Source organism: Primulina tabacum, chromosome 6, assembly GCF_025594145.1.
Source record: "Primulina tabacum isolate GXHZ01 chromosome 6, ASM2559414v2, whole genome shotgun sequence".
NCBI lineage: Eukaryota > Viridiplantae > Streptophyta > Magnoliopsida > Lamiales > Gesneriaceae > Primulina > Primulina tabacum.
Window position 1 is genome coordinate 40611525 of NC_134555.1, and position 16424 is coordinate 40627948.

The following is a 16424-nucleotide window of genomic DNA, read 5'->3' on the forward strand; positions in this document are numbered from 1 at the left end:
TGACTCCTGACAAGACCTATTTGTACCATATAAATGGGGTGCATATAAGTTTAAAAAAAGTTTCATTCTTGTTGTGATCGCATTAAAAAGATATCAAGGAACTTTAGAAACTCTATATTACCAAGATTACTGGATTCTATGTTTTTTTTCCAGAAAGCGTCATTTCAACTATGAAACATTGCATTTTGGTCCTATATGTTTGACTATTTTCAATTTTGGTCATTTGTTTTGTAAAATTTCAATTTTAGTCCTGTATTTTTATTTTCGACAATTTAGTCTTTTTGTCTGCTATAGTACTGATGTGACATTGCGCTGATGAACATCTTGTCAACGCCACGTCAGCTACATATGGCACCATGTCGGAAAAAGAAATAAAATTGCACAAAAAAAGAGCGGATTAGGTTGAAATTATGCAACAGATAGGGATCGAAATCGCAAAAAAAAACAAATATACAAACCAAAATTACAATTTTCGCTTTCAACTCTTGTCTAAGACTACAAGTCTTTTATGCTTTCAAAATGTATCAATGAGGCATTCTTATTCACATTTCCATTTTTTTTCTCATTGAAACCTTTGCCCGTAAAGTTTCAAGTTTCTTCATGTGCAAAAAGTTTCTTGTAATTTAGGACCTGAATAGTATCAATACAACGATTTGTTAAAAGTTCATTGACCTTATTTAATCACTTCAGTTGGAATATGGATGGAACTAGTTCTTAAAGCTTGTCCTGTACCAAAATGTCTCCCAGTCTCGATGATTGGTGGCTAGAGATGCATTATAGTTCTATCCTGAAGAAATCAATGCGGCCATACAGGTTAGTTTCATTTTTTGTGTGGTGAATCGTGTTGATTTTTATTTGTCATGGATACTTTTTATGACCATGTGCAAAGTGTTAAGAAATGTATGGCAATAAATCGATTTTAGATTCTTTATTTCTCTTGAAATGTGTCCATTAATTATTCATGAGATTAAATGAGTTAACTTCTAATATCATAGCAATGTGAAGCAATTCAATATTTGCTTGCTACAATGAGATACAAAATAAATGGTATAACTCAATAGAGTTGGTGATATAATGGACATCTGCTCATATCATGGTTTATTTTCTCAATTAATCATACTCACTGCACAATAGTTCATTTTCTATGGCATGACCGATTGCTTAACCTTGCGATGAAATTTAAGGAATTGAATAATAGCTTAACAATGCTATGGTTTTTGTTTCCTATTCTTCGATGACTAACCACTTAATTTATCCCAAGTAGAAGTCAAAGTCCATACCATAAATTTGAGATGGACGTGAGGCCAAATACTTCTAGTTATCGTGTTGGAGACACAACACAAGTGGATTTGCCTCACCAGATTGTATATCGTGGTGATAGCTGCAACGCTGAAGGATATTTAAATGAAGCTTTGACCGCTAGAAAAAGTTATATAAACATAAAGGCGGTCCGTGATTCCAAATTTGTCCTCATCGAACACATCAGGGGCCTTTTGAAACCATATTGGAAACAAGGGAACCTGAGCAGAGATGTGTACAAAATCATTATGAAGAAATCTGTGGATAAGATTATTGAAGGTATTGAGGTATCCAAATTTCCCAAGACTAAATGCGACCACCAGAAATACCTCTCAGCATCAAAAAGGAAGATCATTGACCACGACAGGTTCGTATCGATTATCTTTTACCCTACGATAACCATTGTTCCAATAATGCTATATTTAGTTGGAGATAATGACGATATTTGTTTGGAATTATGCTACCAAGCAATATTTATGAGGCTCAATGGTATTCTTTTCTATTTCCTTTTCTAGCAGCGGATCGGTTTTACAGGTTTTGATTTGTTTATGACAAGAATGGTTCTGGGTAAACATATTCCAACTCCTGCAGTTCTTTTAAAAAATATATCTTGTTTTTACTTTGATAGAAGTCCAATGAAAGTGGATCTTTTTTCGCCATAGATCTTTTTGAGTATAATGTCATACAAATTCCAAAGTAGTCAAGGGCATTATGCTACGACAGTGATACAAACCATTTTTTCAGACAACACAAATATCTGAATTAACTAGATAAAGAATAAAATAGACCGATTTACTAAGAAACTAATATGAGTAATAAAACTCAGAGAAGGAACAAGTCCTCTACTAGAAGAAAGACCAAAAATCCTCTCGCCCCTAGTTCAAGCTAGCCTAACAACCAAATAAGCATTAATAATCTCTTCCTAAGAAACCCCTCTATACTTATTCCCAACCTTCTCTAGATTCTTCCAATAATATGAGATATAAGAGTCTTGTGCCCTTGAGAATATTCTGGTCTAGGCCCAATATATCTGGGTCCGTAACATAGAGCTTTGTGGCCCCCTATCAATTGCACACTCATAAGTCCATTTTCAACCTACTTTGAACAGGAGTGCTATTGACCCTCTGACCGTACCAGAGGAAAACTCTGGAAGGATAACAAATTTACTTGTTGGAAGGAAAAGAGTGGAGGGACTGCAAAAGGAAACTGAGAAGGGAAACATGGTGGTCGCTGAGGTTGATGAAAGCTCAAGTAATAAGATTAAGGCGGTCAATGCTTTCAAATTCGTCCTCATTGAACATATTAGGGACGTTTTGAAACCATATTGGAAGCAAGGAAATTTGAGCAGAGATGCATACAAGATCATCCTGAAGAAATATGTGGACAAGATTATTGAAAGTATCGAGGCATCAAAATTTCCTAAGACTAAAAGCGACCACCAAAAACACCTCTCAGCTTCAAAATCAAAGATCTTTGAGCTCATACAGGTTCGTGTTGATCATGTTTTACGCTACCATATCCATTAGTCGGAAACACTGATGATATTTGTTTGCAATTATGCTACAGTGCAATATTTATGAGGTCCAATGCTATTCTTTTCTATTTCCATTTTTACCCGTGGATCAGTTTTGTAGGTTTTGATTTGTTTATGATTTTGATAAGAACAATCCTGGGTTGATTTGTTCTACTCCTCAGTCCTTTTCTAGGATATATCTTGTTTTTACTTTGATAAAAGTCCAAACTAGAGGATTATTGGGTTATTTTGAATATTAATTTAATAAGCTATTAGAGATTTTAAGATGATTTTGCTGTTTATAAGATGTTAGATCTTTTTCACAAAATGAGATCAACTTGTTTTCAATAATTGGCTCTATGGTCTTGTAAGATTGTTTTGACATTTCATTTTTGTATATGCTATGGAATAAAAGTTTTAAATTTTTTTAGAAATAATTATGCATTTGGTTTATGTTATAGTGATCGTAAGATCCTAACATAAATTTGCAAAATTTTATTGAAAAAACAAGAATTAATGTTGTGTGTGGAACCATTTGTATAACATTTTAGTATGGGATCAATAGAAGAGTTATTAATCCGGAAACCTTATTGTGGAATATTTTAGATGGTAAACTAATGTGATTTTATTCATCTCAAAGGGGTTATATACAAGAGAATCAACTAATTAATACAGGACGATTAAGAAAATTTCTCCTATAACCATGCTAAAAAAAATCTTTCCTGATGAAACAAAATATCTTTCAACATAATTGTCTTCAAGATTCCCTCTCAAGTCAGAAAAGAAATATTGTTCATTCCCAACTTGGAATAAATAGTTTTAAACAATGGATTATCAATACTATATGTCTGTGTGAACTTTAAGCAACCAACCTTGCTTTGTAGCTTTCTATTGACCCATCCGAGTTAAATTTTACAGTGAAAACCCATTTGAAACTCACATTCTTTTTTCCTTCATTCGAGTGTACTAGTTTCTATTTCTGCTCTTTTCCAACAAGACTTGTATGTACCACTCATCTGGAGAATAGAAGTTCATGAAAAGTTGCACTCTTGTTGTTACCACATTAAAAGAATAACAAAGAAGTTTAGAAACTTCGTATTATCATCGCGACTCAATTCTGTGTCGCTTTTGCCAAAACACAAGATTAGACTATTGTACGAGTCTTATTGATGTTGACATGTATTTTCCAGACCACCTTATTCACATTGCCCTTTGATTTCTCGTTGAACCCTTTGCACATAAATTTTAAGTTCCTCGGATGCTAAAACTTTCTTTTAGTGCTCAGTCCTGAATAGAATCAATACAATAATTTGTTAAAAGTTCATAAAGCTTTTCATGCACCAGCTAGAAATGCATTATAGCTCTATCCAAAGTAAATGAATGCGGCCATACAGGTTAGTTTCATTTTTGGGTATGGTACTTGTGTTGATATTTATTTGTCATGGATAATTTTTGCGAGGATGTGTAAAGGTTTCAAAAAATGAATGCTTATGAATCAAGTTATGATTATCTTTTTCTTTAAATGTTTCTGTGTGAGTTATTGTTAACCTTAAATGAGTTACCAGCAATACCATCAGTATGTTAGGACATCCATATTTACTTGCTACCATTAGATAAAAGATAAATGCATAACTCAATAGATTTGGTGATAATATGAACCTCCGGTCATATCATGGTTTATTTGCTCAATTAAATCATATTCACAACACAGTTCATTTTCTCCTGCATGACCAATTACTTAAGGAACTGAACGATCTTCAGTAATGCTACTACAATCTTGATCTTTTATGTTCGTGGTTTTTTTTTTCATGTTCTTTGATGATTGATGTTTCAGTGTATAGAAAGTAGAAGCCAAAGTCCATGCCCTCACTTTGAGATGAACTGGTGACCAAATACTTCCAACTTCCATGTTGGAGGCATGATAAACACGAATCCTATAAAAATTTGTAGAGATTATTTTGTTCATATTTGCGTTTATCCGTCGTTTCTATTCCGTATTTTGCTCTTATTTTGTCTGTCTTTGTTTTTAGGTTTGACCAAAATGTGGAAAAATGTGGAAAAATGAAAAGAAGATTGTAGGACCGAGCGTTTGCCGTTTTACCAAAAGTTATAGTCGGTGGTAACGATGCAACTCAAATTTTTTTGAATCATACAACAGCTCAAACACTACGTTTCGATTACTTTACCTAGGAGGGACAATTATTGCACCCAACGTAGGTTAAACGGTACGGTACAACGCCACATTGGAATTAGCCCGAGAACGAAGGAAGAATGAATCGAAAGAAGAAAACGAGCAAAGATCATGATTTTTGGAGGAAAAGCACCACCCACGTGCTAGGTAATTGTTAGTTGCTTGCTGGTGTAATCTCCTCACATGCAAGTGACCCAGGCTCGATCGTGACGCGGAAGATCCCGCTAAATTGAAATAGATCTTTAAAAAAAAATGAAAATTTGTGCTAGACTCAATAGTTGAATTATTTTGCACAAAAGTTTATTGTTTCCAAGAAAATTTTGGATGGAAAATATAAATACAAATCTTGGACAAGATATTTGTCAACTTTGGCAACTTTTGCATCACTTTCATGGATTTAAACATTAGGTTTTTCTTTTGTTTGAATTTTATGGTGTAGATTTTTATATACTAAATTGAGGATATGGTTGGAACAAGTGATTTTTTTTTTATTTTTTTTTTTGTGTTTTGAGTTTGATTTGATCTTATTATGTTTCAATTTATTGATTGGTTTTTACTTCGCACTTGTGATGCAAGCCAAAGTCCTAAAAAAAAAAAAACTTTAAAATGGAGGTTAGAGGGTGTAGGGAAAAGAAGGAAATTGAACAAGAATATAAAGTTCTCTCACATAAAAAATAAGTTTTCTATGTGTCTATCAATAAAGTGATATTCACTTATTGGATATATAATTTTGATATGATTTATCATATCTAATAGATGAGTGTCGTCACATTGATGAGTATAACGGTGGGTACGGTTAGTGGACCTCATAATAAAATTATATATATGTATGTGTGAAGTTCCAACATTTTTTAAATAAAAAAGGCATTATAATTTAGAGAAGATACATGAGACTCAAAAGCCGAGATAAGACAACAAAATAGCTCGATAGGTCATCAATACAAAATCGCATGCTGCCATATTTCTTCTTAACAAATAGTATCGGTGCGCTCCATGGAGAAAAGTTAGGGCGAATGAAACCCTTATCCAGCAAGTTCTGTATCTGATCCTTCAGTTCTTCCATCTCTGCAGGTGCTAGACGATAGGGCACTTTAGAAATAGGCACGGTACCTGACATGAGTTCAATAGAAAAATCCACCTCTCTGTCTGGTAGAATGCCTGAAACATCGTCAGGGAGAACACTGGGGAAATCTCTGACTACTTCGACCTCCTCTAGCCCCTGACTGACGGGCTCAGCCTCTGCCTCCTCGGCATGCATCACATACGCCCTGCCAGTAGTAGGGCCCTTGTTCCTAGTTGCAAAAACAAATAAAGATTGTGATTTTGAGATTTTTATATTTTTATAAATATGAGAATTAATGTATCAGACCTAAATTTATCATATATATGTATTATTTTATCTATTTATTCGTTTGAGATAATTACAATACACTAAGATAAAAAACGTTTTTTCACGCTTAAGTCTGTGCTAATCTCACTTAAGCTTGAAAAGTTTGGAGCTCGACATCCACGGTTCGGAGGGCTTCACGCTTTTTAGAACCTTGAACAAAAGACAAACTTGACAATTCATAATTTAAAACTTTGCTCATGGTCCACATTTATGATATAAGTATGTATAAATGTTTTTTTTCCTTTTCGATAGGTACGTAATGACCGAATTAATACAACATAGAAACCAAAGCACGATCAAAGCACATGCTTGTCATCTTCCATGGCATGACCAATTACTTAACTTTGGGTGAAATTTAAGGAATTGAACAATATATATCTTCCATATTGCGACTAAAATATCGATTTTATTTATTTATACAGCAGAAAAGTGAGTACACATATTATAAATTTGATATGGATGAGACCAAATACTTCAATTGTAAATGTTGGGAGCACAACACAGGTGGGAATATCTCACGAGTATGCATATCATGGTGAAAAATAAAGGACAAGCACATCATGGGGCAATCCAGGCCAAGGACCTAATGATTTTCAGCATAATGGCAAGCAAAGGAGCTAAGGGCGTTATGCTTCAAGGGTTTTCTAGGTCACATTATGATGCATGTCCAAGGGTTTTCTTGGTCCTCTATAAATTCATATGTCCATCCCGATCTAAATTTGAATGAGACTGCTATTGGGGGGTTTTGTTGATCCTAGCCCTGCAGGTATTGCCTGCACGGGTCAGGATCATGACATGTGTCATTTTTTTAAATGTCATTATGCATAATTAGGATTATGATATGTGTCATAAAGACATTGCATGTACGGGTAGGATCGAACAAATCTCTATTGGGTTGGAGATCGTACGACCACTCAGTTAAGTACTTTGGAATTAGGACGCAAGTCAAGACCTAAAAAAAATTAAAATATATATGATTATTCCACTTGATACAAGGAGCCTTGTGTAGGTCCATGTACGGTTCATGTAACTCACTAGTTGAAGCATCGATTGATGCATGGATCTTGCACGGTCAAAGCACGGACTTGTCATTTTATGTACGTGGCTTCGCCGATTACTTAACCTTGGAAAGAAATTTAAGGAACTGAACATCTTCAATAATGCCACCACAACCTTGAGTGTGTCTATGTTTGTGGTTATTTTTTCCTTTTTGTTTTTTTTAATGGTTAATGTGAATTCATACAATGTAGAATCCCAAGCACATACCATAAGTTTCAGATGTATGGAAAACCAAATTCTTCCGGTCTTCATGTTGGGAGAACGACACAGGTGCGAATGTATCACAAACATGCATATAATTGTGATAGCTGCAAGAACATCATGTCATGGGGGCAATCCAGACCAAGGACCTCATGATTTTGAGTATAATGGCATTTAAAGGTGTTAATGGCATTATGGTGCTAGAGTTTCCTAGTTTCTACTATATGCAAACTCGCATTTCCATTTTCAACCCAATTCTTTTCAACGAGAATGCTACTATCTAGGCCATAGATAGATCATACCATCACTTGGTTGAGTACTTTATACATAGGACACAAGCCAAGAATTCCAAAAACGTAAATTGCTTAAGTACTGCACGATCAAAACACATTCTTATCGTATTATGGGTCATGGCTAATTGCTTAACCATAAGATGAAATTTATGGAACTGAGAAATATCTCCAGTGATGCTACTACAATCTTATTTTTATCTTTGTATGTATGTGTCGAAAGGATTTTATCTTGTAGTTATAGTTGCAAAGCTGAAGGATATTTAAATCAAAGCATGAACTTGATATGTACAAGTTCCCTTATGCAGTTTCATGAAAGTATGTGTAACTAGCTAATTGGAGCATCGATGCACGAACAAAGCACAGACTTGATTAACCAGTTTGTGTATCTGAATTTCAAATTTGCAAAAAAGATCTAAAGAAAAATTGTAGATATTCTCTTATATTGTGTTATTTTTGTTTTAAAACCAAACTGATTATTAATATGATATATATAATTTTAAATATTTTACCTTTAATTACATTCTTAATAAATTGGATTAATATTTTCTTTTACAAATTATGTAATTTTTTTAAATGTTCATTTGATTATAAGAAATAATAAAAATATATTGTTAAAGTGATAATGTTATATGTTTGATGATCATAATAAAATTAATAATTTAATGATTTTCATCAGTTAATTAAATCTTTTAATTGTTTTAATCTATTAACTCTTTCAACGTTTAATATTGTATTTATACAATATTGAAGCCAAATTACATACCATAAATTTAAGAGGGATGGAAGACCATATATTATATACTTCCAGTTTATTGTTGAAAGAACTGCACATGTGAGGATGTCACACTAATATTTTATCTTGTGGTTATAGCTGTAATACTGAAGGATATTTAAATCAAAGCAAAAACTTGGCACGTAGAAGTTCCTCGTGCAGGTCCATGTAGGTCTGTGTAACTCGCTAATTGAAGCATCAATGCATATATAACGCACGGACAAAGCACAAACTTAATGCATTAATTTGTCTATCTGAATTTCGAAATTGCAAAATTATCTAAATAAAAATTGTAGATCTTCTATTGGCGTTACTTATACTTTGAACCAAACTAAATATTAATATTACATATATATATATATATATATATATATATAATTTTAAAATATTTTACCTTATAGTTACATACTTATTAAATTGGATGAATTTTTTTTTACGAATTATGTGTTTTTTTAAATGTTCATTAGATCATATGAAATAATAATAAAATACTGTAAAGTGATAATGTTACATGTTTATAATCATATTAATTAAAAATTAATAATTTAATGATTTCCGTCAGTTACTTATATCTTTTTAGTCTATTATCTCTTTGACTGTTTGATTATGAATTTATACAGTATAGAAGCCAAATTACACACCATATATTTGATAGGGATGGAAGATAAATACTTCCAATTTCTTGTCCAAAGCACTACACAGTTGGTATGTCTCACTAGTATTTTATCTTGTGATTATAGCTGCAATGCTGAAGAATATTTAAATGAAAGAACAAAACTTGACATATACAAGTTCTCGTGTAGGTCCATCTAGGGTCCTCCGTTTAACTCGCTAATTGAAGCATCAATGTATAGACAACGCATGAACAAAGCACAAACTTGACATTGGTCTGTGTATCTGAATTTCGAAATTGCAAAAATTATCTAAATAAAATTGTAGATCTTCTATTGGTGTTACTTTGACTTTGAACCAAACTAAATATTAATATTATATATATGAAATTACAATAATTACATAATTATTAAATTGGATGAAATTTTCTTTTACAAGTTATGTATATTTTAAAAATAAATTCATTTGTTCATAGGAAATTAAAAAAAATACTGTAAAGTGATAATATTGTATGTTTATAATCATATTAATTAAAATTAATAATTTAATTATTTCCACCGGTTACTTAAATCTTTTTAATTCTTTAATCTGTTATCTCTTTGAATGTTTGATTATGAATTTATACATTGTAGAATCCAAATTACACACCATAAATTTGATAGGGATGGAAGACCAATTTCTCAATTTCTTGTGGTAAGCACTATACAGTTGGTATATGTCTCACTAGTATTTTATCTTGCGATTATAGCTACAATGCTGAAGGATATTTAAATAAAAGAATAAACTTGACATATACAAGTTCTCTTGAGTAGGTCTATCTAGAGTCCGTGTAACTGGTTAATTGAAGCATCAATGGATAGATGACGCACGAACAAAGCACAAACTTGATGCATTAGTTTGTGTATTTTAATTTCGAAATTGCAAAAATTATCTAAATAAAAATTGTAGATCTTCTACTGGTGTTACTTTGACTTTGAACAAAACTAAATATTAATATTATATATATATATATATATATATATATATATAAATATATATGTAATTTGAAAATATTTTACCTTATAATTACATAATTATTAAATTGAATGAAATTTTCTTTTACAAGTTATGTATTTTTTTAAAATAAATTCATTTGATTATAGGAAATAAAAAAATTACTGTAAAGTGATAATGTTATATGTTTATAATCGTATTAATTAAAAATTAAAAATTTAATTGTTTCCACCAGTTACTTAAATCTTTTTAATTCTTTAATCTGTTATCTCTTTGAATGTTTGATTACGAATTTATACAATATAGAATCCAAATTACACACCATAAATTTGGGAGGGATGGAAGATAAATACTTCCAAATTCTTGTGGAAAGCACTACACAGTTAGTATATGTCTCACTAGTAATTTTTCTTACGATTATAGCTGCAATGCTGGAGGATATTTAAATAAAAGAACAAACTTGACATATACAAGTTGTCTTGAGTAGGTCCATCTAGGGTTGGTGTAACTCGTTAATTGAAGCATCAATGCATAGATGACGCACGAAAAAAGCACAAACTTGATGCATTAGTTTGTGTATCTTAATTTCGAAATTTCAAAAATTATCTAAATAAAAATTGTAGATCTTCTATTGGTGTTACTTTGACTTTGAACCAAACTAAATATATATACAATATATAATTTTAAAATATTTTACTTTATTATCACATACTTATTAAATTGGATGAAATTTTCTTTTACAAATTATGTATTTTTTTTAAAAAATGTTCGTCTGATCATAGAAAATAATAAAAAATACTGTAAAGTGAGAATATTATATGTTTATAATAATATTAATTAAAAATTAATAATTTAATAATTTTCATCAGTTACTTAAATCTTTTTAATTCTTTAATCTATTATCTCTTTGAATGTTAGATTATGAATTTATACAGTGTAGAAGACAAAATTACACACCATAAATTTGAGAGGGATGGAAGATAAATACTTCCAATTTCTTGTCGAAAGTACTACACAATTGGCATGTTTCACTAGTAATTTATCTTATGATTATAACTGCAATGCTGAAGAATATTTAAATTAAAGAACAAACTTGACATATACAAGTTCTCTTGTGTAGGTCCCTCTAGGATGTGTGTAACTCAGCTAATTAAAGCATCAATGCATAGATGACGCACAAACAAAGCACAAACTTGGCATTAGTTTGTATATCTGAATTTCGAAATTGCAAAAATTATCTAAATAAAAATTGTAGATCTTCTTCTATTGGTGTTACTTTGACTTTGAACAAAACTAAATATTAATATTATATATACATATTTGCAATTTTAAAATATTTTACTTTATAATTACATAATTATTAAATTGGATGAAATTTTCTTTTACAAGTTACGTATTTTTTTTAAAATAAATTCATTTGATCATAGGAAATAATAAAAAAATACTGTAAAGTGATAATGTTACATGTTTATAATCATATTAATTAAAAATTAATAATTTAATTATTTCCACCAGTTACTTAAATCTTTTTAATTCTTTAATCTGTTATCTCTTTGAATGTTTGATTATGAATTTATACATTGTAGAAGCCAAATTACACACCATAAATTTGAGAGGGATGGAAGATAAATACTTCCAATTTCTTGTGTAAAGCACACCACAGTTGGTATATGTCTCACTAGTATTTTATCTTGTGATTATAACTGCAATGCTGAAGGATATTTAAATAAAAGAACAAACTTGACATATACAAGTTCTCTGGTGTATTTCCATCTAGGGTCCGTGTAACTCGCTATTGCATAGATGACGCACGCACAAAGCACAAACTTGATGCATTAGTTTGTGTATCTTAGTTTCGAAATTGCAAAAATTATCTAAATAAAAATTGTAGATCTTCTATTGGTATTATTTTGACTTTGAACCAAACTAAATATTAAGAACATATATAATTTTAAAATATTTTACCTTATAATTTCATACTTATTAAATTGGATGAAATTTTCGTTTACAAATTATGCATTTTTTTTAAAATGTTCATTTTATCATAGAAAATAATAAAAAACATTGTAAAGCGATAAATTTATATGTTTATAATCATATTAATTAAATTAATAATTTAATGATTTCAATCAGTTACTTAAATCTTTTTAATCTTTAATTTATTATATTTTCGAATGTTTGATTGTGAATTTATACATTGTCGAAACCAAATTACATAGCATAAATTTGCAATTTCTTGTCGAAAACGCTACGCAGTTTGTATGTCTCGCTAATATTTTATCTTGTGATTATAGCTGCATTGCTGAATGATATTTAAATCAAAGAACAAACTTGACACATACAAGTTCTCTTGTGTAGGTCCATCTAGGGTTCGTGTAACTCCCTAACTGAAGATCGATGCATGCATGAAGCATGAACAAAGCACGAACTTGATGCATCGTTTTGTGTATTTGAATTTCGAATTTGCAAAAGTTATCTAAATAAAAAATGTAGATTTCTATTGGTGTTGCTTTTGTTTTGAAACCTAACTAATTATTAATAATATTGTAATATATATAATTTTGAAATATTTTACCTTTTAATTACATACTTAATAAATTAGATTGAAATCTTTTTTAAAAAATTTATGTACTTTTTTTTTAAAAAAAAGTTTATTTGATCATATAAAATAATAAAAAGTTATTGTTAAAGTGATAATGTTATATGTTTGATAGTAATATTAAAAATTAATAGTTTATATCAGTTACTTAAATTTTTTTAATATTTTAATCTCTTAACTCTTTCGATGTTTAATTCTGAATATATAAAATGTTGAAGCCACATTACATACCAAAAATTTGAAAGAGATAGAAGACCAAATACTTCCAATTTCTTTTCGAAAATACTACACAAGTGAGGATACCTCCCTAGTTTTATCTTGTAGTTATAGCTACAATGTTGAAGAATATTTAAATCAAAGCACGAACTTGACATGAAAAAGGTACCTTGTGCAGGTCCATGTAAGGTCCATACAACTCGCTAGTCTAGCTGGACTCTTTCTGAACTCAAAATTATTTAATGATCCAGTTTAGTTTAGCCATTCTAGAAATTTTTTATCAGCTAAAAACTAGTAAAACTAACTCAAGTTTAATAAAATTTTTAAAGTGTTTATCCACTTCCTCTAAATATATTTTTGATCCCGACAAAAGTACTTTTTAGTTGTATATAACGTGTCTACTTACACTAGTTTAGTTGTTAAGATAAAATGATGATGTTGAAATAAAAGTTTATTGTAAGAACAAAAAACCTCGAAAATGTTATAATTTTTTTCAATAAAAACTTTTAATGATAAAATCTTATGTGATATTACATTTCTAAAAGTTGTCTAATCCAATTGTATTATAGAATTGATTGCATGGTATAAATTACAAAATTAAGTGATAATGAATATTATGATGTAAAAATCAAATCTATATTTTATTTTACTTATATATTTTTGTTGAAGCATCCATCAAATAATTATTTTTTTTCTCAATTCTAAATTTTATGTTCATGGAACAAATATAAAAAATATGTACTTTAAATACTTAGAAGATCAAAACTCAAAATGAGATAAATTAGTTAAAAAAATATTTTTCTATTATATTAATTATTTAGTTTTTACATGTTTATAGAAGATTCGACACGTAACAAAAAACATATAAAAAAAGTTGGTAGAAACATTTGGATTACATACTTGTGGAAAGGCCATGCACTTTAGATAAGCAAAATAATAGGTATATTTGAAAACAATTTATTATTCGATAAAAAATGAATTTAAACAATTTTTTTAAAAGCAAATGAAAATAAATTCAATTTAAAAAATTTGGTTAAAAATTGATTAATTCCATTAAAAAATTAAGCTAAAATTATTTTGTTGTATTAGAAACTATAATCCATTGTTGAATATTACTTGAAAAAAATTCATTTTTTTTAAAACAGAACTTAAAATATACCATTGAGATAAATGAGAGTTTTATTAATATATGGAAAAATTTCAGTGTGTCAATTTAAGGTGTGATTTTTTTAAATTTTCGTGTGCCAAAAATTTATATTATTTTTTGAATTTTTAAAAAAAACACATTAGTTTGATAAAGTTTCAGAAAAGTACAACAAATGGTTAAAAAAAACCCATAAAAATAGTGTTTCAAGATAGTTTATGGATAGGAAAAAATATAAATAGATTAAAAACTGCACATAGATTATAAATTGTGAGTGACCATCAATACTCAATCAATAAACTTTTAATCTATAGATTTTGTTCTAAATATGAAATTAACGATTTCAAATTTTCAACATATTCAGAACAACAGATTTAATTATAAGGTAAACTGCATTGATTATAAATTTTTTTTCCGAGATACGACATTTTAATTCGATAAAGATTTTTTTTGTTATTTTACTTGTAATTTAATCGAAAAATAAATTAGATGGTTTTGTGATCAATATTAAAATGTGTTTAGTTTTCCATAAATATATTTGTAAATATTACAGAAAATATATTATGGGTAATAGATGAGATTATAGCCACAAAATCGTGACCGCGATTTCTAAATTTTAACTTTTTTTTTTGTTTTTTCCTGAACAATAAATTTTGGCAGAGAATTCTTACCTGTCAATTCATCTTCTCTCTTTTCTCTCTCTCTCACACACCGGAAATTTACAGTGCGACTGGAGTAAGCTTCCTGTGAGTTATTTGCATGGCGGCTCAGTGATCTTCCCTGACCCTTTTTACTTCTCGATTCTGTAAGTTAATCTGCGTATACCTTCGCTGGTGTTACAGAAGCAGCAACTGAGCATTGTTTTTTTTTTTTTAAAATAAACGTTCCTGGTTTTATTTTTGTGATTGTGGTATGATTTTTTCTATTTCTTGTTTTGTTATGGCATTGTTTAGCTTTGATTTTTTTATAAATTTTGTTTCTTTTGATGAGATTTTGTGAAGTTTGAACGAGTTGTAAGTGTAAAAATCATTTTATTTTGATTACCCTGATGCTATCAACTTTAATTTTTTGTTGTCATCTGTTTTTGAATGAATGCTTCTGGGGATTTGTTGGGTATCAATTTTTAAGTCGCATGAAATGATGGATCTATTTTACCTTTGCACAAATATCGAAAGGGTTAATTGCATACACAGTGTGGAATCTCGAGATTGCTAAACACCCTATGAAAAAAGTCCATTAACTCTTGTGTTTTCAAATCATGATCTCACTAGTTCGTACGTGTTTTCAGAGGTATGTGTGCTCGAGAGTTGAAAACACCGAGAGTTAATATATGAGTTTTCAACAATTACATATCCATTCGATCGAGTCCTTGGATTTTCAAAATAGTGTAAAAAGAAGTGCTTCAAATTATTTTGAAATTTTACATGGGCAGTGTATTTAATTAACCTTTATTGAAATTCAATTTTTGAGAAAAGGCTGAATTTTGGTAAAGTTTTCTTTCTAATAAAATAAAACTAAAATGTTCAAATATTGCTAAATAGCATCTGTTTGTAATTGGTGGAATATTATTAAAGAATTTTAGAAAGGAGCAATGTTTCAATGTTAAGCCTCCTATCTAGCATGCAATGTGTTTCATTATTGTAATGCTAGGTAACATGAAAGAATCCTCTGTTGTATGGATATGTTTATTTTAATATATGTTATTTTTTGTTAGGAAATATGAAATAGAACAAATAGAGCTTCATTCAAAGACGATATAAATGTCGTAAAAGAAAATATTGTTAATTAATTTTCCATTAAAGCGACTTGGGTTTCTGTCAAAGATAATGGACCAGATTGGTGAAAGCTTGAAAAGTACATCACTATGATGGCATGATATTTGGGGATCATTCTAAATATAGAGACGGAGAAACAAGATGAGTTTAATGATCGACTTCGATGCTATAGTTTCAAATATTTCCATGTCAAGCTCTTAGTATGGCACCATTTAAATAGTTGTAAAAAGTTCTAAATTTCTCTTGATTTCCATGTAAAGCCAGAGTTATACCCGCCAGATTTGTTCTTTAAAGGAGTGTAAAATTTAACACCCATAGCCGTCATGAGTTAAAATTCTATATTCTGGTAAACCTCTTATTGAGAAGA

General features: G+C 29.8%; 1 protein-coding gene across 1 annotated transcript in view; it reads left to right on the forward strand.

Moving 5' to 3' along the window:
• The window catches only part of LOC142549549 (uncharacterized), a 46087-nt gene that overhangs the window by 16231 nt on the left and 13432 nt on the right, over nucleotides 1-16424 (forward strand). The window contains exons 3-5 of the mRNA XM_075658539.1: nucleotides 748-813; nucleotides 1265-1666; nucleotides 2408-2786. Of these exons, the coding sequence (XP_075514654.1) occupies nucleotides 770-813; nucleotides 1265-1666; nucleotides 2408-2786 (825 nt within the window). The 5' untranslated portion in view covers nucleotides 748-769. The remainder of the gene's footprint in view (nucleotides 1-747; nucleotides 814-1264; nucleotides 1667-2407; nucleotides 2787-16424) is intronic.